At 44.9% G+C, this 21,150-nt stretch overlaps 1 protein-coding gene across 11 annotated transcripts in view; it reads right to left on the minus strand.

Annotated features, from left to right (window-relative positions):
- MYT1L (myelin transcription factor 1 like) overlaps positions 1-21,150 on the minus strand; it is a 537,379-nt gene that overhangs the window by 142,666 nt on the left and 373,563 nt on the right. For all 11 annotated transcript variants that reach the window (XM_023192653.3, XM_023192656.1, XM_023192648.1 and 8 more), the window contains one exon: positions 7,616-7,971. In XM_023192653.3, the coding sequence (XP_023048421.1) occupies positions 7,616-7,971 (356 nt within the window). The remainder of the gene's footprint in view (positions 1-7,615; positions 7,972-21,150) is intronic.

The following is a 21,150-nucleotide window of genomic DNA, read 5'->3' on the forward strand; positions in this document are numbered from 1 at the left end:
TGTTCTTGCGTGCTACAGTCATTTCAATGCTGTCCTTTCTGTGAGCTAAAAGGTGTATGCATGAAGTCTCATTTATTTATAAAACTTTGAGGGTCTTTTTATTTGATGACATTTTAGGTATCTGGCTTACATAAATTAAGAGATTGAATAATAAGATAGTCTATTCTTCTACCCAGAGAATGAGCTGTTTGGAGTCAACAGCTACTCAGATAGAGATAGACTGAAACATTCAAACCAATTACACCACTGTCTCTGTCTCTATCTGTCTGTCTCATTCTCTCTCTCTTACTATCTCTCTCCTTCCCTCCCTCTCTCATGCACACACACACACACACACACGCACGCACACACACACAGGCACAGGTCAAAGACTTTCTGGATCAGCTGGACGACAGTGGCAACTCCTTGTCTCCAGAGTGATTGCTTTTATTGTCAGTGCTGGGAACCCAGGGAGTAGAGATAAGACTGAAAATTCTGGTTCTTCTGTTTTCCAGAATGGGTTTGAGACACAGGTGGCTGCTCACATAAATGTACTCGATTGGGAGGAACTTGAGAGGACCTCAGGGCTCCTTTTCTTTGTCTCTGGTATTCCATATTTCATCCGTGTCAGAGAGAAGACTCTGATCTGCTTCTGCAGAGCTTGCAGAGACAGCACGACCACTTTTCTTAACAATCTAAAGTTTAGTGAGTCTCAATATTCAGAAATGTATGTTCTTATTTTCAAATCAAATCTGTAAAGCCTCCACCTCAGTTTATGACTTCTAATTCTGCCCCCTGTAAAGAACCATGCTTTGTAATTTTTACATACATGCCTCTTCCATACTGTATTATGTATTTCTTCTGGAAAATGGTGACTCTGTTTAGTTTTGTGTCCGCAAGCAACCCAGTGCCCTTCTGGGTACAGAGGAAAAAATACACACCGTGTTTTGAAACGAGCTGTCATGATATTCAGAATCTTTTAAACTCTTGCAGCCTTAATATACATGATATACTTGTTGCGTGTGGGGAGGGGGTCATGGACATTAGGTTCAGGGTTACAGAAGAGGGTGAATAAATGCGTGGGAGCGTAATATCATGCTGAAGTTGTCCTTAATCACAACTGTGATGTTATGGTTCTGAACTGCTTCACGTCTCTCAAGTGTTTGCATATTCTGCAACCTCTTCAAGCTTCAAAACAAGACAGCAAAGTGAAGGAAGAGCACATACTATTATCCTAATCGTAAGTGAAACTGAGGTCCAGTGAGGCTAGATGACTTGCTTAGGACACGTGGTACAGCCAGAGCTGATTCCTCAACTCCATCTACCCGTGGATAAACTAGAACTTGCAATGAAACATAAATTCACATGGCATAGCAGATAAACTGTTATTTTCTTAGTGTGGACCTTATAAGTACATTGAACAGAAACATATTCGACCTCACTATCTTACATTTTCTGTTTTCATTATTATGTTAAAAGGAGTTTCCCCAGGACATTATGCATCCACCTGCATCTTTTTGTTTTGTTTTGTTTTTTGAGATGGAGTTTCGCTCTTGTCGCCTGGGCTGGAGTGCAATGCTGCGATCTCAGCTCACTGCAACCTCTGCCTCCTGGGTTCAAGCAATTCTTCCGCCTCAGCCTCCTGAGTAGCTGGGACTACAGGCACGTGCCACCATACCTGGCTAATTTTTGTATTTTCAGTAGAGACGGGGTTTTGCCCTGTTAGCTAAGCTGGTCTCAAACTCCTGACCTCAGGTGATCTGTCCCCCTCGGCCTCCCAAAGTGCTGGGATTACAGGTGTGAGCCACCATGCCTGGCCTCTACCTGCATCTGAAATGTACATGGCGCGATATGCGCAGCCAGATTTTTGCTTTGTATCAAAGTACCTGAAGGTTTATGAAATATAGGATAAAACTATGTTTCTATAACTTTGCACAGTTTGCATGAAGAGAGTTTAGTTTTTTTTTAAGTCATATATTGACACCTAAAAATGTCTAATTCTATGATTACTCATTCTCAAGACGCGGTGCCATGTACTTCAACGTAGCTGCATATACCATGGCCTAAAAAATGCCTCTGTGGATGCAGGGAAAGGTTAGTTTTTAAGATGATACCAAATCATCACATTCTTTCTCCCAACTGTGTCCACAGTCTTCCTCTCGCTGAAGCCTCACATACTAAACACATGATCTTTGTTTCTATGTTGGTCTCAGAACTCACTGCCTTTTCTGCTGACTGCAGGGAAAACTGGTTGGCTAATTCTGCTTTTCACAGTCTGTCTGCGTTTCAACTTGCTTTCCTCATCAGGGATATTTCCCTGAGAAAGACAGGAGAGGATAATTGGCTAATCAGTATGGAGAACGGCATCCTGCAGGGAGGCTGGGGAGTTCAGAGGCCACACACCCTCACTCCCTCACCCCTCCACGCTGTCCTCCTATGAAAACTCAAGCCTACGGAAACTGTCTTTCGCTTATTATCAGGATGCTCTAGCAACCTGGGGCCTAGCACCTCATCCTGTTTGAAAGAAAACACACCCTGGGAACTTTACCATGAAAAAAGAAATGTTTCTGTGAGAAGGAACTTATACAGCATGAGTTCTGTCTTGAATTCCCTTTAAAAAAGAAGGTGGGGAGTGGAAACACCCCGTTAGAAAATTGTCCCATGCACAGGACCGATTTACAACGAGGACAGAGCCTGATATTAGAATGGAACAGGCACGGATTACTGGCCATGCTGATTCCACAGCTGGCCAAAGAGTCACGGCACACTCCTCCAACAAAAGCAGCCCCCGCCTCCTGTTCGACTCCCCCGACCCCCACACGGACCCTGCCTCAGGGCGGCCTCCATGCCCTGCCCAGAGCAGCCGCGGCCATCAGATCGCACGTCGAGAAGGCCCTAACGTCTGTGGCCATCAGATCACACATTGAAAAGGCCTTAACATAACCAAACAGATTTCCTCTCAAGCAGCCCCTCCTCCTCAGACGCCAGCAGCCCAGGACGCCATGGCACACCTTTGGGTCACTGATCTAGAGAACGTGATACAGGAAGCCAGGAAGACTTTAGAAAAGGAAGACATCTGCATTTCACCTGATTTAACCTGCATTTCACCTGATTTAACCTCGTGATCAAGTGGCAAGGCAGCCCTGAGATTCAGTAAAGAGTAGTGAAGAAACAACCTCATATATTCTCCAAACTATTTCAGAAACAGAGCATTTAAAGCAACAGCTATGTGCTACAGGCAGCTGCACACACGGAAGCTTTCTTTAGTCTAGAAAGCACATTTCGAGGCTCTTCCTCATGAAATGTGATTCCTGTCTATGGGAAGATGCAATATCTGCTATAAAGAATATACGTATGTGTGTGTATACATTGATTTAGAGATATCTTAGTGGACTGCATTATGAATATAAACCATACCTTGCTAGGCATTATATATCCATTTATGATATATTTCTCAAATCACAGGAATCCAAAACATATCATAACATAAAAAGATCTGATACTAGAAAAATCTATGACCATTGAACAATAACTTTCTTAACTTTAGCATAACAAGGGGAGTTTTAATTAGTGTGGACTTAGACTGTAATGATGTATTCTGAAAACAAAATTCTTCATGCAAAAGACCAGCCTATGTTAGGTCTACTGTATAATAAATATAACTTTGCTTAATTAAATATGAACTTAATCTGAAATGAGTTTCTCAGGTATTATCCCCTGTTGTTCAAATAAGCAGAAGGTGAGCAGGAGAACATGAGTTCCATTACAAGGAAAACCATGCAAAATGTTTGATTATCTATCCACCACCTACAGAAAATAATATAATCTTAATTAGCCTCAGTTTCTAGTTTGTATGATGAGAGAGAAAGAGCTTCTGCCTATACGTCTTCTGCAATCAATGTGAAGATCAAACTCAATAACGTGACTAAATATGCCTGTTGGAAACTTACATTATTAGTACTATTTTGATTCATGTAAACAACAATGCTGGAGGATCCTTGAAATTAAAATAAATACTTAATCTTAAATTATAAATAATAGTCCTATAACCCGTGGGTTCTGACTGTAATAATCTGGGAGTTCGTATACGTTTGTTTTATCCAAAACAAAACCTCTTAGTGAAATCCACGTTTCAGTTTACTGTAGAAGCGAAAATGCTCGACTGGATGAACAAATAATGGCATCCAGCCGGGATAAGTCGCCTGAGACTTTCTCTCTACTCGCGAGGCTGAGGCCAGCGTGAACCTGTCCCAGCAGCTCCGTCACGATGCCCTGGTTTCTGCAGTCAGACGGGCACCTGTGCCACTCACACTGGGCTCCGTGCTCTGACCACGTGGCTTCCTTTTAACCTCAGGTCATTGTCTGTGCTGCTATGTGTTAGAAAAGGGGCACAATCAACTTCAGGGCAATCTGTTGCTGGCCCAGGGACATAGCAGTCACTGTGAGTGTCACCCAGGAACACGAAAGGCCAGCCTCAGGATGCTGACTCAGAGCTCCAGCACTCAGACACAGAATGGGCCCCCCAGCTTTTAGGGAATGCATGGTTTCTGCCAAGCCTCTGGAAGGGAGGACAAAAGGACATCTCTGGTAGGCACCGTATGGAATCTCCTGCACTTACGCTGCACATCTCACATTAAAAATGCTGCTGTCGTGGCAGACATTTACATTTGTTGATAGTGATTTTGGCACTACATTTAACAGTAAGGTAAAATATAACGTGCTCAACAGCGAGAATATTCAAACAGGAGATGGGCTGATGTACGCCTTTCAAAGCCTCCTTTCAATACATTAAACTAGGAGTTTGATCACGTAAAATGACTGCTCTGTCAACAGAGTTATCCTGTTCCTTTGATATAGAAGCTGCTTGGAGATTTCTGACCCTGACGGGGTATAAGAGACCAGAAGATATTCCATCCAGTGGGAGAACCTGCAGGTGCCATTGGCTAAATGTGGTGTTGAAACACCCATGTGGGGCTCCCCCAGTGGAGACATCTTTCTCCGAGAGAAAGGCTTCGTGAGTGTGTCTCCAGGAATCAGGCCTCTCAGGTGATTAATTCCTGGGAGAAATGCATTTGTTTGCCTTAGAAATCAAACAGGCCTTCGGTGTCCCTGCAGGGAAGCTGTAGCAATGGAAACCTGGTGGAAGGTCCCCACAGGGCCTGCAAATGCTGTTGGTCCTAAGTGGCTGCCTGGGACCTGGGATTCTCATGAGAGGCTCTCTGAAAGGGAGTGGAGTATCACGCTCTACTGCCAGGATGCTCAGTAAACTGGGTGCACCTGTCTCACACTGCTAGCAGGTAGGTTATCTCACAACATCTCACTGTGGCTGCACCCTTCCTGAGTAGTTCATTTGATTCCTTTAAAGGTCATGTCATAGGTGATAATAGAAGTTATTTCCTTGGGGAGCCAACTGCTGAACATGAATTCTGAAACTAGACACCCCACAATTGACTATGAATTCTTTCATGGTCCTGCTACCTCTTCACAGGTGTTTGTTTTTGGCACCTCCTGTCTTCCGTGCTCTGGACTCAGCATTTGCTGACCACCTGAGAGGTGGTCACCATGCCAGGTCTGGCCACAGAGTTAGAAATCCTAGGTCCTGAGGCACAATCAGCCATTGTTCCTTTGCGGTGCTGTCACACATCCACTGGGTGCCCATTTACTCACATTATTCTGGCAAAAATGTCTTTAACTCTAGTTTGCTTTCTAGCTTTTAAAAACAATTATGTCCTAAGTGTTCAAGTCAGAAGAAACAAACCCTACGCAGTCACATTCTAAAACCGTTTCAATAAGGCTTCTGGCTACCTTTCAAAGTATATCACTTTGTACTTTTAAAGAAATATCTAAATTTGATCATAAACTAAAATTGAATTTTTAATTCTAGAAAATGGAGAACAAAACTTAAAACCTGGTTAAGGCCCCTGGTGTAAACGATACCTATTTACAGATTTCCTATCTTAATCCGTCACACCAAACATGAATGCCTCCTGCTTTCCAAACGGGATGAGAATGTGAAAGGGCCACATTGTAACCATCTTTCTGGTAAGCCTTGGTCAAGTTACAAATCATTAATCAGCCTCCACGATTAATGAGGTCACTCAAAACCACACTCACTTAATACAGTGTTCAGAAATAATTTGCCAGGTTGATGTACTTTCCAAATATTTTACTACACAAATCTATCATTTTAATTCTTAGTATCTCATTAATGACACTGGTGCCTCGTGTCATTAATAGCCATGATGGTAAGTCTGTTGATATGTGTTCTGATAGGCTTCTCCACCCAGCATTCTACCATAGACAGACAAAAAATCGGAGACTAATTTTAATTTATGTAATGCATGTGTGTGTGCATATGCATCTATGTGTGTATATATCTATGTGTGTGTACATATGCATCTATGTGTACATATACATATCTATCTTCTATATGTCCCTCTGTGCCTGTGTATTTATGTACATGTAAGTGATGGATTGTTTGCATAAGAATCTTAAGCCACTGTAACAATCTAGGATTATTTCCTAAAATTCAGGTTTCCTAGTACAAACTCCTCTGACTTCTGAAGGAGGAGTGGTAATGTAAGCCTGCCCCTGAGATTAGCAACAAGCAACTCACATCTCCCTGATGTACGGAGGGACCTGATGTATGGACCCACTGGCTCAAACAACTACCTTTTGTGTCCAGAAATTAGTTCTCCTGGAAATCAGACTCTTGAAGAACTTTTGAGCCCAAGGGAGAAGGGCAAGAAAGAAAATTCCCTTCACTTTCAACATGTTTGGGCATTTCTAGAGGAAAACCCTAAGCCAATAAAGATGATAGCTGGGCTTTGCAAAAAAACGAACAAGCAAGCAAACAAACAAACCACAAAACTCCCATCTCTTTCCTCAGAAGCAATGACTTCTATGAAAGGGTTAGTTTTGAAGTTGTATTGTGCGTCAGATAGTGACAGAACACTGGATATGAAAACCACGTCACCATAAATGCACTGCCGGGAACATCCCAGCACACAGCACGGCGGCCTTCTCCCCACGTCTCGGGCACCGGAAAGCCCGGATCAGAAACACAGCTCTCACATATGGAAGCAGATGACGGGCTGATTGGTTATCGTACAGCAATAGGACTTCCTTTCATCCCAACTACGTGACCATCACTAAAGCAAAGCTTTGGCAATCTACAGACAAAACCCACTTTGCTGGTTGATGTACCAGTCGTCAGGCAGGACTTTCAACTCCCCTACCTGGGCTAAGCCATTCCAACAACACTGTTTTGCCCAATCATTGTATCGCATGGATAGAGCATTCAAGAAAATGTAAAATTAAAGACCAGGTCTGCTAACTTAACTTCCTTGATACATTTTGTTAAGATAATCAAAAAGGTATACCATAAATATCTCAGCAAACTACTGACAACCAACCTGAATAAAAATTAGACTGACATAAAATCTGAAGTGTAACAGAGAACCTGAAGAATTCTTCAATAGAAGTGTTCAGTTCACCTAAGAGCTTAATTTTCTCAGTATTGACCGAGCAGAATGATTTCTTTATATGTCAATCATTCATAGTAACAGCCGGCAATTCACCTTGAACGGTGGACCCAAATCACGACTTGTTATTTTGCTAATATTTTAAAGATTACCGTTTTCTTCTTCCTCCTCTTCCTCCTCCTCCTCCTCCTCCTCTTCCTCTTCTTCATCCTCCACATCTTCTCCATCCTCGTCATCGTCCTCATCCTCCTCCTCGATCTCCTCCTCCTCCTCCCGGTCCCCCTCCTCATCCTCCTCGTCCTCATCCCCTGGCTCCTCATTGTCCTCGGAGTACTCCTCCCCCTCATCCTCCTCCTTCTCGTCCATGTCCTCAGTCCCATCACTGTCATCACACTCGTCCACTGAGGAGCTGTCTGCTTTCACGGCAAATGGCTTTCGTTTAGGAGCAGGTTCCTGGGGCTGTTTATCTTGTGTTTTTCTTTTTTTCGCCAAGGGACACCCATATACACTAATAAAAAAAAAAATAGAGAAGGCAGGGGGGAGAGAGAGAGAGAAAAAAAAAGATCTGTGTTACTGTCTTTTAAAATCAGACCAATGGGAGCCTTGATCAAGGTACTTAAAGGCTTATCATGAATGTCATCCACACAAACACCAGAGAGACATAAACATACACGTCCCCCGAAGTGTGCTGGAATCTGTTAATGAAGTGATGGTGTGAATAAATACAGCTCACATTTGTCTCGTTACCATTCACATTTAGTCCGAGTCTCCTAGTTCCTCATTCCTACAATTCCAGAGATCCTACAAAAATTCATGAGGTTGGTTTGCATAACGTACATAACATGCAATTGACAATACAAATTTAATTTATGAAACATTTTACCAAATATATACTATGTATAATATACATCTGAAGCAAGATTTATTTTTAATCCCATTATATTTACATACATATTTATGTAAAATATAAAAATGTCTATGTCGTGAAAGAGCTTTGGATATATTTGGATTTGTATATTTTATGGATTAAATTATATCTTTAGACTTGATAACCTCCTGAAACGAGATGAGCCATAGGGCTTGTCAATGTTGTTATGAAAGCAACTGCATCATTCAAAGCTGTGCAGAATTTCCTCAGTCTTAGATGTTATTAGTCCCACGCCAGCATTCCAGAAAACAACTTCAGTGTTAGCGGTAATCACCACTAAATCATGCTGAAATTGGCCCAGGCTTGGACAAGACCCTTCCTTACAGCAGAAGCTCACAGTCTTTCCTTGAGAAAGAATGATTTTCTTTCTTTTTTTTAATTATTATACTTTTAAGTTCGAGGGTACATGTGCAAAACATGCAGGTTTGTTACATATGTATACATGTGCTATGTTGGTGTGCTGTACCCATTAACTCATCATTTACAGTAGGTATATCTCCTAATGCTACCCCTCCCCCTTCCCCCACCCCACAACAGGCCCTGGTGTGTGATGTCCCCCACCCTGTGTCCAAGTGTTCTCATTGAGAAAGAATGATTTTCAAAGCCACATTACAAATTCACTTTTGTTCTAGAAATAATATATATACTACAAAAAAAAAAAAAAATAGGTGTGATAGGGAAGACATAGAGGCAAACTACCACATGCAAACACTCCATTTATGCAGAACGAGATGTGTGGCCTCTCTCACTGGCCCACGGTTCTGCAGGGGGGTCCTGCACACCCTGACTAGCCTGGCTTTGAATCTGGGATAGTGAATCATCATTCAGTCATGACCCCAACCAGTGTTTACTATTTGGGCGACTCCTCTATGTTGGGTCCTGGGCTATGCTGGAGTTTAGAGATGAGTGGCACAGATCCTCACACGAAGGCTTTATGCTCTAACAAGGGACTTAGACAAGTCAGAAATATAATTTTAGAACCACTGACTTCTGTGTACACTGTGCGCCAAACACCCGGCATGTCATAGACACTTGACAGGCATTTGCGGAATGAATGGATGAACCGTGATAAATCCCATGATGAAAATGTGCAGAGGGTTCCATGTCCTGTACACAGAGGGCAGGAATGCATGGGTGCTGGCAAGGCTTTCAGGAAGAGGTGAGGCTGCTAATGAGCTTTCACAGACACATAAAGGATGTCTGGGAGGGAAAGAAAGCATTTCAATACATCCCAATTAAAACAATCTGCAAAAGACATGAACCTATGTAAAAACACCATGGGCTCACAAAACTAAAACAAACATAAACCCCAAAGGCTGGAGCATAGAGTGTGTGGAGCGGGGCTGGGCCGGGGGTAGCGGTTAGAGTGGAGAGTCAGGTGGGGTCAGATCAACCTCGTGGATGAATGATAGGACTCTGGATTTTGACCCAGGAAACAGGGAGTGATTCGAGTTCTTTCAAGCATTCAATAATGCAATTAAAATGCATGTTGGATAGGTAATGGCAGGGTGCAAAGCGGAGGACAGAGGAGAGGAGGTGCAGGCTAGAGATGCGGGGAGCAGAAGACAGCCAGTGCCATGTTCAGACGGCGACTGAGATGAGAAGGTGAGCTGAGGAGGGTGCCTAGATCATCAGACAGACGAGAGAGGCCAGGGGGACGAAGGGCCATGAGGGAGCTTCTCGGTACAGTCAGATCCTGGGTAAGAAGGTGCTGGGAGAGAGTGTGGGAGTAGGACACGGTGCGTACGGACCAGGAGGAGCTTGCGTTGCCCACGGCAAGTCTTGTTGATTGACTGACTTTGGACAGATGTTCTACCTTACACATGAATATCATCTGCTGTAAAGTCAGACAAATGCTAATCTCACATGGCTGCATTAAGGATGAAATGAAGAAAAAAAAAAAAATATATATATATATGTAAAGAAGTTAGTAGTGTACCTGGCACCTACTAGGCACTAAATGAATGATAGGAACTGCTGTGTAATAGTGGTAATAATAAGACACTTCTGCTATTTTTTAATTTTTATTCAGGTATCCAATTATCCAACAAATACGTCACTCCTGAAAGTTTTGGAAACTAATGATTGTCCTGTTTGCTTCTTCTATCAATACTTCTAAAACAATTTAGACCAATTACACTAGTGAAAGTGAAGAGAAACAGTTTTGTGCTTCTTAGGAAACCAGTTTTTCTTGATGGGTAGTGGTTCGTGGCCTGTTAAGAACTGGGTCACACAGCAGGAGGGGGCGGCAGGCAAGCGAGCAAAGCTTCTTCTGTATTTACAGCCACTCCCTATTGCTCACATGACCACCTGAGCTCTGCCTCCTGTCAGATCAGCAGCCACATCAGATTCTCACAGGAGCTTGAACCCTGTTGAGAACAGTGCATGGGAGGGATCTAGGTTGTGGCTCCTTATGAGAATCTAATGCCTGATGATCTGTCACTGTCTCCCATCACCCCAGATGGGACATCTAGTTGCAGAAAAACAAGCTCCCACTGGTTCTACATGATGGTGAGTTGTAAAATTATTTCATCATATATTACAATATAGTAATAAAAATAAAGTGCACAAAAAATGCCATGCACTTGAATTACATCCTCCCCACCCCCAAACCGTGGAAAAGCTGTCTTCCACGAAACCGGTCCCTGGGGCCAAAAAGGATGGGGACCACTGCCCTGGAAGACACAAGCACGGGGTACAGGCAAGAGCGGAGGGACTTCATTTCCACCTTGCTGCGTCACTCAGGGAGTCCCCTCATCAATTTGGATGTCACTTTTTAAATGTGTAAGATGAGGGCAGTTAGATGACTTCTAAGTCTCTGTCAGCCCTGAAACACTAGGGTGAAATGTTATCATCCCTTAAAAACATAATAAGCAAAATGAGAATAACGATTTTAATAACCAGATAATTCAAGAAAAAAATTCATCGATAGTCTACATAACATTTCAAACATGAAATACACAGATTTCTGAGATTCCTTGTATGCAAGCATTTTCATTTGTGAGGGGATAATCTGAGATAATCACCTTAGAGCCAGCCATACCTTCATGCTGAATTACCACCGGACAACCTGTGAAGTCGAAGCCAACGCCAACCAACCTCCTCAGAGGGCCGCGTGCACCTGAGTGGACTGGTTCTGGTGGACACCTGCTGTGTCTGTCCAGATAGCAGACAGCAGATGCAGCTGTGCATGGATGGTTCCTCCAGAGCCTGCCCTCAGCGTCTCGGGTCACGACGACTGGGGCTCTTCCCAGCTTCCTTCTCCTTTGTCAGTGAGTCAATGCGTTTGTTTGACACCGTCTGTTCCGCACTGAGGCCACCTGCACAGCACCGTTCACTCAACAGATAACTAGGCCTACCGGTGACCATCTACGAGTCCCGAGTGCTGGGAAATGATGTCACCCCAGCTGGCTTGGAGGTGAGGTGACTGGAAGCTTCCTCAGAGGGTGAACTGGGGCTCCTGTTTCATTTTCTCCTTGCTCGTTCACACGCACAGCTGCCCTCCTTTTCAAGACGGCTCACTTGTGCTCAGACTGTGCGACGTTGGCGCTGTGAGGTTTCGAGCCGGGGAGTGGAGATTTTCCTTAAAACGGACGCTGCAGTTAGAAGTGAGCACACCTGGGCTTCACTCACGATCACCTGGGACCGCTGAGACTTTGGAGGACAGCGTGTCTGGCTAGGAGGACGTCTGGGAGGATGGGGTCCGGGCCGTAGGGCATTGCTGTGGTGGGTTTCTGAGTCCCAACCTTGGAGAGCCTGTCTGGGCCATCCAGGCGTGGGAGGCGCGCTGCCTCCTGCTCACACAGTCCTCTGAACTCCCCTGTACCTACAGCCGACTGGCTCCCTTGCAGGGGGCCCCGCCCACTTTCATTGCCTTTCCATCTCCTGGCAGCTGCCATAGCTCCCGCTCCATTTGAACTTGCTGGGCATGGGAAGGTGGTGGAGGAAGAGGGACAATAAATAAACAAGAGTAGAAAAAAAAAAAAAAAAGTTGCTCCAGACAGTTGGAGAAGGTGAGTGTGTGGAAAGGCAAGCACACGTGGAAAAGAAAAGTGAAGCATTCATCTGGTCTCTGCCAGGACAATATTGGTATAATCCTATCAAGCAGGGTTTGGTTTAATACGCAAAACATTTCACAAACAGCCTGAGCGTATCCAGGATGGTGATGTGGAGAGCACACCACACGACCAGGGGCCTAAGCGCCAGGCTTGGTGTTGTTAACACCTCTTTGAGCACCTGGACTCCGGCTGGGCCTTGGTTTACCTATCAATGTAATAGAAGCAGCAGCAGTTCCTTTACTGCTCTAAAGCTTTACATGTTTTAAATTTCCTAAATGATTCCCTTCTCGTGGTGGGAACTTTCTGACGAAGTGTAGGTTTCAGTCCCTTCTAGCCTTTTATTTTTACTTGGATTGGTTTTACTTCCCTATCCCTATATTTTGCAAACCCTTGGATTCAGCATATCAACCTTTGGAATCAGCTGGCCTCAAACTTCCAGTGCTTCCTGCCATTTGTCATGGTTCATTGCTCAAGATTTGCTCTCTATTTGTTAATGTAAAGTGTGAATACAATCATACCTCCAACTACAAACAAGTACCCTCCATCCCTTCTCTATCTGACCCATTCTCCTATGCAGTTCCTGGTATCCACTTCCACGGTGACAACACATTCAACTGCCAGGCACATTCCATTCCATCTGCGTTCAACTCCACGTGGCTCGAGGCCCTGCTTAAATCAACAGAGCCCTCTTAGTCTCCAAAGGCTTAGAATATTTCAAATGTCGATGGTCCAGACATGCTGTCCAAGGCTGGGACTCAGAAACCCACCACAGCAATGCCCTACGGCCTGGACCCCATCCTGGAGCATGAGTTTGGGGGGCGTGGATCCTCCTACCCTCATATTCTGTGAACAGAGGGTCTGCTGACGGGGCGGTGATCTGGAAGGAGAGAGGATGTGGAGGCACTGGTGGTGCTGCCCAGCCAGCCACACCCATGAAGGGCTCAGCCCAGCACTGCGGCCTCGTCCAAGACCTCAGCTGATCTTGTCAGTGCCTCAGAGACGCTGTGTGGCTCCAGTCACCTCTGTGGCTCTGCAGCCGGCTACTGCACCCCCCAAGGCACAAAGGCGGCCCTTCGTATTTGAACATCATTCTGAAAGACTGAGTTCAACATCTGCAATGCACTGAGAGAATGATGTTTACTCACGTATCCTCTCCTGGATTTATATCTCTTTTTAGAATAGATGATATTTTAAGATTCCAAAAATAATGCACTTTTTTTCACACAGTTGAAACTTCAAAGAAGTCGTAAATGTGATCACTTGTAAGATCACGGTAGCTCAATAGTTCTCGGTTGACAAAAAGTCCCTCCCGTCATTTTTCCAGAGTGTGTCCATAACATGATTCTCAATGCAGAAACAGGGCAGGGAAGCCAGCAGTGGCCTCATCTCGCAGTAAACCACGCTGTCTTATCCTTGGACTTCTCACAATTCAGCAGCAGCCAGCGACAGGAGAGGAAGTCCAAAACGCTTTGGGTAGAGTGAAAAGGCAAACGCATGCTGGATTAGAAATGAGAAAACCTGGGCTTTCCGTGTTTTCACCCTGTTCAGGTTACGTCGGGTTACACATGGAGGCCTGGCATCCCGTCGCCCCCACCGGCTCCGAGCCGGCCTGGGCCGCACCTCCTGGGCCCATGCTGATGCCTCACGCTGTCTTTTTGCTGTTGCAGCTTTCACGGTCCTTTTGTGGTTAACTCGGTGTCAGCAACTTCTAGTCTTTTGCATCTGGTTATTCTAAAACACCAGTTGCTGGCCATGGCTTTCCCTCATAAACTCATACACACAAAACATTATGTAGTGCATTCTCACACTTCCATGTCATGTACAACTGTCTTTTATGGAATGTTTTGTTTATCCAAATTTAATATAAACAAGGATAAGTTCTGAAGTAACTGAAAACCAAACTTGGCAGCGTGTCCTCTGTTCCCAGCTGCTGTTATCACCACCGTGGAGAGAGGAATGTGGCGGTGAGGGTGGGAAACATCCTGTGTGCGGGCCTCTCCCACCGGAAAGTGGGGCTCGGAAGGTCAGGGTGACCAACCAGTTGGCTCAGAGGCCTGACGGTGATTCCCCCACAACCGCCTCTTTTAGAGGTGGTATTTTTCTTGTCTTGCTTCAATGTTAAAACACTTATTTTGGAGTAATTTTTAACATATTTAAAGTGCATCTGAATATAATTCTGGAGCACTGGTTTTAAACCCACTCAGTTAATATCAGCACGGCTTAGCACTTCCTGTGTGTCTGGCATTTTCTAAAATCTCTACATATACAAATCCATTCAACCCTCTCGGTGACCCTGTGATGTAGATTCTGCTGTAATTCCGAACTTTGAGGGACAGAGATTTTTTGAGTCACTTGCTTAAAATCACAGAGCTGATAACAGTGGACGAGGCATGTGCAAACCCCTTCTCCATATCCTGATTTTCTGATTTCTAAAGGGAGATATTAATCCGACCCTGTTTCTTACTGGACCATGGTAAGGATCTCTCTAAATGAGAACACCTATTTTTCCCTAATGCCTGTTACATAGTAAGCAGGTGCCACATAAATATGTGCTGAGTGAACACATTGCATGATTGATTTATTCCTTTATTTGGAAAGCATGTCACTGAGCAATACAGACCTACTCCCAACCTCACGGGACACAGAGACACACACAGTTACCCTGCCAGAGACGACAGAGGAGGCTTCACAGGGGACAAGATGGGGGTGGGGTAGGGAGGAGACTGAGACAGAGACACAGCACAGAGAGATGCAGAGAGACAGAGGGACCCAGAGGGTGAGTTTCAGGGTGGCTGCACGGGCAGGAGGTGGTCAGAGGCTGGAGATGTGAGGGGCAGGCAGTCAGGGCCTCCCAGGTGCTGTCCCTCCCAGGAGCCGTGGGAGCTCTGGACAGTGTAGACAGTGGGATTACTTCCACACAGTTGACTGAGGGCTGTGAAACCGTCACCGTGGCTGCGGTGTGGGAATGAGGCGGAGGAAAGGACAGCTCGATGGTGGAAGGCCATTTAAGGAGCAATGTCAGGTCACAGGTTGGCCTGGGAAGGTACAGGTAGGATATGCAGGAGTGAGGTGAGGGGATAGGTGTGGGACGCAGCCTGGTTTCCAGCTCAGGTAATTGACAGGTGGAGGTGTGTGCACTGGTACGGAAGACAAGGAGACTCGGGTCTTTGCTGGCTCAGTTTTGGTTGGGAAGAGAGGCTTACAGGTGCTTCTCTATAATCTCTTGTTTTACAGATGCACAAATACCACGCTTCTCTAGGGTTGCTAAATTGGAGGCGTCTCAGCTTAAGTGATCTCTAGAAGGGCTGCAGTGTTGGTTCGGGGCAGTCAGGGGGTGGCCATTACAGACAAGATGGAGAAAGAGGCAGTTTCCTGGAAAGAGCGAGGGCTCCACCCTGAACCCTTAGGGACACAGGGGTTTGAGGACTGGGGACGGAAGAAGGGGCCAGCAGAGGGGCAGAGATGAAGAGGTCAGGGGTGGGTCCAGGGAGCATGAGGCTGGCCCAGGAGACACAACCCACAGACCCTCATTCACATCCACAGGAAACAGAGAACTTGGGGTAGCCCAGGAGACACAACCTCAGACCCTTGGTCACATCCACAGGAGAGAGAGAAGGCTGGGGTCGTCACCCGGATCTGAGTGGTCCACGAACAGCAACCAGAGCCATGTAAATGTCAGTAATATCTGCACAAGGTCTGTGCGCCTCGCCAAGCCGCTTGAGGGTCTGCACCTGTTTAACCCTGGGAGTTGCATTTATCTCAGCCTCCGTCTACCCATCTGTGAGACGAAGGGTAGTGCCCATGTTACACACGTAGGGCAGCCAATGAAAACCAGACCACGCGAAACACCCAACGACCAGCAAGCAGGGCTGCTTCCCAAATCTGAGTTCTCCTTTTCTTATTTCCTTTCTCCTCAGGTCTTAAGAACCGTTGATATCCCTTCTTACCACTAGCCCTTTAAAGGGTTACTCTTATACGTTTCCAGAATATATAAAAGCACTTAAAAAGACATCAGAAATAGTTGAAATCATTAACTGTGCAATTAAACAGCTAGCATTTCCAACTTCTTGGTGTTTCTAAAACGTATATACTAATAAAACCAATTCAGTTTTAACTACATATTCCTTCATTTTTAAATATTACTTTAAATATATTTTAGCATCTTTTAAAGTTATTTTTTTCTCTGTATTGTTACAAAGGTGTAGCTGATTTGAAAGCTATGTCTTTTCTTATACTTGATAGACATGTTCTATACATGAAAAACATTCAACAAATAATTGTTTAAAATGTTTACTTGACCCTCTTAGGGCATTTTTAAAAGAAAATCTCAGTTTCTGGAATGCAGGGAGTTGCTTTTTTCTCTTTTAAAAGTCACTTTAAATGATATAGCCAGTTATTAAATATTTATTGTCTTGAATAGTAATTCAAGATTCAAATAAAGTTACAATAATCACTAAATTTCATCTCTTTCAACTCCAGAAAACTAGTTATTTTCAACTCAATAATGAGAGTAAAGGTACCTCTTGGGCTTTGACCATTTGTCAATGCATGCAGACGCACGTCTCAGGGGTGGATAAAGGGCAAATGGGAGGCTCGCATGCACGTTTTCCAAACCAGCTTTCCAGGAGACATGGTTCTCTGATTGCTGGGATTGTTTCTTCTATATCTATTTTTTTCTTCTTGAAATTCCAGTTCACACTTCCCAATTGTGTCTCTGTTCCTTTAAAGCTGAAAGACTTGAACTAATGTGAACTCTTGTGTGCCGGGTCAACCCCCCTGCCGCCCCAGTCATCCACACCAACAATGCTCCTTCTTCCTCCTTCCTTCCTTTCTTCTTTCCCTTCCCTTCCCTTCCCTCCTTCCTTCCCTTCCCTCCTTCCTTCCCTTCCCTCCTTCTTTCCCTTTCCTCCTTCCCTCCCTCTCCCTTCCTTCCTCCCTCCCTCCTTTCCTTCCTTCCTTCTTCCCTTCCCTTCTTCCCTCCCTTCCCTCCTTCCCTCCCTCCCTCTCCCTTCCTTCCTCTCTCCCTTCCTTCTTTACATCCTTCCTTCCTCCCTCCCTTCCTTCCTTACGTCCTACTTTCCTCCCTCCTTCCCTTCCCTCCCTCCCTCCCCTCCTTCCTTCTTTCTTCTTTCTTCTTTCCTTCCACCCACCTCCACAGGCTCAGGTGATCCTCTCACCTCAGCCTACTGAGTAGCTAGGACCACAGGGATATACTACCAAGCTCGGCTAATGTTTGTTTTTTTGTAGAGATGGAGTTTTGCCATGTTGCTGGGGCTGGTCTTGAACTCCTGGGCTCAAGTGATCCACCTGCCTTGGCCTCCCAAAGTGCTGGGATTACAGGCATGAGCCACCACGCCCAGCCTCTACTTAATTGCTAAGAAGTTAAACTATTTGGTCACCCCTTTGCTGTACCGTTTGAGATTCCACTGCGTGTCCACATTCGCCCTTCCCGATTGCTGCCCATTTTCCATCACTCTCACCCCAGAGCTCTATGCTCATTATGATTCTTCTTGCTGGAATTTTCTCTCCTACTGATCCTTTAAGACTCATCTCAAGTCTCCTTCACCATCGTGTCATTCCTGCTCATCCTGGAATTCAGGGTCCTGTGGCATTAGCAACTCCGTGTCGCTAGACATTTACCATCTAATTGTCAACCGCCTCCCGCTGCTCTTGATCTTCCGTGTGTGCTTATCCTATTGTCTCGATTTAGCTGTTTTCTTTTTGGTTTTAGAGCCTTTGCCATCTAATTAATTAGTCCAAGTCCCAGTGTGTGAAGCAAAGGTGTGGGTGTTCAGTACCTTTGTTTCCACTGACTGAATGGATTGACTGGTCTGCCAGTGCTTAGGTGTGTTTCTATCAGCATCTGCTTTTCAGGAAATCATACTGCCTCTTTTCTGTCAAAACAGAACTCACTGCCCTTGCCACTTGCAAGACTAGAATGTTGATAATGTTACCACAGAAGTATTCTAACCATCTACTTCGTGGCAGTGAGATTGGCGAACTCAGCTGCTGCATGAATATACTCGGGTTACCAGGGTGCTCCAAGTGATGTTCCATTTTAGTGAAAGACCTCAGAAGGTTGACGGGGCTCCCTGGAGTGTCCCGTTTGCTACAAGCTAGTGACTGGGACTCTACTTACTAGTGCAACACCCTCAGGACAGGAGAAATCTGGTGGAGGGATAAAGCTTGAAAATCACCTAATCCATCTTTTCACCTAGAAAACAAAGTGGCATGCACAAAGTCAAAGCCTCAGGTCGTGCCGAGCTAGACATTCCACCCTCTAAGCAAGCACCTCCCCTGCCAGGCCAACACAAACGCTGAAGTCACTGTGAGTCAGAAAACACACTGTAAATGGGAGCCTGAGCAGCCAGCACTCACTGCCCATTAGACGCCGCAGCCACGGCCACTGTCTGTTAGACATCCCAGCCACGGCCGCTGCCTGTTTGACGCCCCAGCCACGGTCACGTAGAGGAACGTGTCCAGAGAGGAAACTGCTGAAAACAAACACCACACCTGCAGTCAGTCTGTCCCAGTGACATTTTCAGTGTTGTCTTTGTGACCATGCATACGTCCACACCAGTGCTCTACGTCAGGAAGGCGCTAGGACACATCGAACGTTAGCATAGCAGTACAGATGATGAGACTGCACTTAGTGCACCCATGAAGAGATCCTCTGCTTCGTGTGCTGTGTTCACAGCAACCACTGTGACAACATCAGCAGCAAGTGGCTGCTGTACCTTCCACTGTCAGGGGTCCTCAAAGATGGCACAGGTGCCGTTCTCTTTTCCAGGGACCCCTGAAGTTACAGCAGTACCACCACCTTGAATGACAGTAATTACAATTGATTTGAAAAAGTGAGAAATAAGTTTTATAAACATGTATGATTCTGGCCGAGCGCAGTGGCTCATGCCTGTAATCCCAGCACTTTGGGAGGCCGAGATGGATGGATCACCGGAGATCAGAAGTTTGAGGCCAGCCAGGCCAAACATGTTCTCTACTTAATAAAAAAAGAAGGAAAGAAAGAGAGAGACAGAGAAAAGAAATAAAGAAAGAAAGAAAAGGAAAGAAGGAAGGAAGGAAGGAAGGAAGGAAGGAAGGCAGGAAGGCAGGAAGGCAGGAAGGAAGGAAGGAAATTAGCCGGACATGGTGGTATGCACCTGTAATCCCAGCTACTCAGGAGGCTGAGGCAGGAGAATCTCTTAAACCCAGGAGGCAGAGCCAAGATCAGGCCACTGTACTCCAGCTTGGGCAACAGACAGAGACTCCACCTCAAAAAAAAAAAAAAAAAGTATGATTCTACCTGCTATGTGTTTGCACCAGGGAAAAGTTATAAGAAAATACAGAAAAAAAAAAAGGCTAAAGATGACCCTTCTTTTTTTTTGAGACGGAGTCTCGCTCTGTCGCCCAGGCTGGAGTGCAGTGGCGCAATCTCGGCTCACTGCAAGCTCCGCCTCCCGGGTTCACACCATTCTCCTGCCTCAGCCTCCCGAGTAGCTGGGACTACAGGCGCCGCCACCTCGCCCGGCTAGTTTTTTTTTTTTTTTTGTATTTTTTAGTAGAGACGGGGTTTCACCGTGTTCGCCAGGATGGTCTCGATCTCCTGACCTCGTGATCCGCCCGCCTCGGCCTCCCAAAGTGCTGGGATTACAGGCGTGAGCCACCGCGCCCGGACAACATGCCCCTTCTTTAGATGTTCAGGACAGAGGACTCTGTCTTGATGTGGTTGGTAAGAAATTATTCAATTGTGAAATATGTAAAATTCTAGTACTTGAATGATTAGATGTTTCTATTTTTAGTTTGATGATGGAGATATACATCTGAACACTCTTAGCTCAAAGAATTATGATCATGCCTACAATCATATATAAATATATTATATGTAAAATATTATATATACACACCACACTACACTCTACCCAGGCAAAATATGCCTCTCTAGAGAGATCATTAAGCTTATTAAATATGCATTTTCTAGCAAGTTATTGCAAGCAAAATACCAGCTGTTGCTCCACATAGATTTCCAAAGTTGCTCAATAGTTTAATGGGCATCAGGCTACAAATAATAAGCCTTAAAACCTGGTTATTATAAAGAGGATTAAGAACGTTTGCTCCATGGTATCTCCCCAATTTTCATTTCTGTGGTAATGGTCAATTACAAGCTGTCGTGTCTGCGCTTTTTCACTGAAGCATAACCTTGTAACCGGGCCCATCTGTCCTGGGGTGCCTACATGGTGTTTGATAATATCTTGGCTGGACACAGCTATTCGTATCCTATTTATGTACTTTCCAAATGACCATTCGAAATATTTGTCCAAGGAAAGCCCATGAGATTTCTTAATTGTACATGCTGCCCCACTCTAAAGTCACCACGTGTGGAAATATAGCTTGGGTTGTGTATTTAATAGAGCTTAATATGACCACTTTTGTTATATTTGTCATGGAATACGATGTTCCAAGCTGTAGATCTTCATCATCCCTAGTACTATCTATTATCTATCTATCTATCTATCCACTCACCTATCTTCGTATCTACCTACCTGTGATTTATCTACCTGCCTTTCTATCTACCTATCTATATATCTGACTATCTATCTACCTATCTTACCATCTATCTATCTACCTAGCTGTTTATCTACCTATCTATCCTATTCTATCTATCTATCTATCTATCTATCTATCTATCTATCTATCTATCTATCTA

The sequence above is a fragment of the Piliocolobus tephrosceles genome, chromosome 15 (assembly GCF_002776525.5).
Source record: "Piliocolobus tephrosceles isolate RC106 chromosome 15, ASM277652v3, whole genome shotgun sequence".
Classification (NCBI taxonomy): domain Eukaryota; kingdom Metazoa; phylum Chordata; class Mammalia; order Primates; family Cercopithecidae; genus Piliocolobus; species Piliocolobus tephrosceles.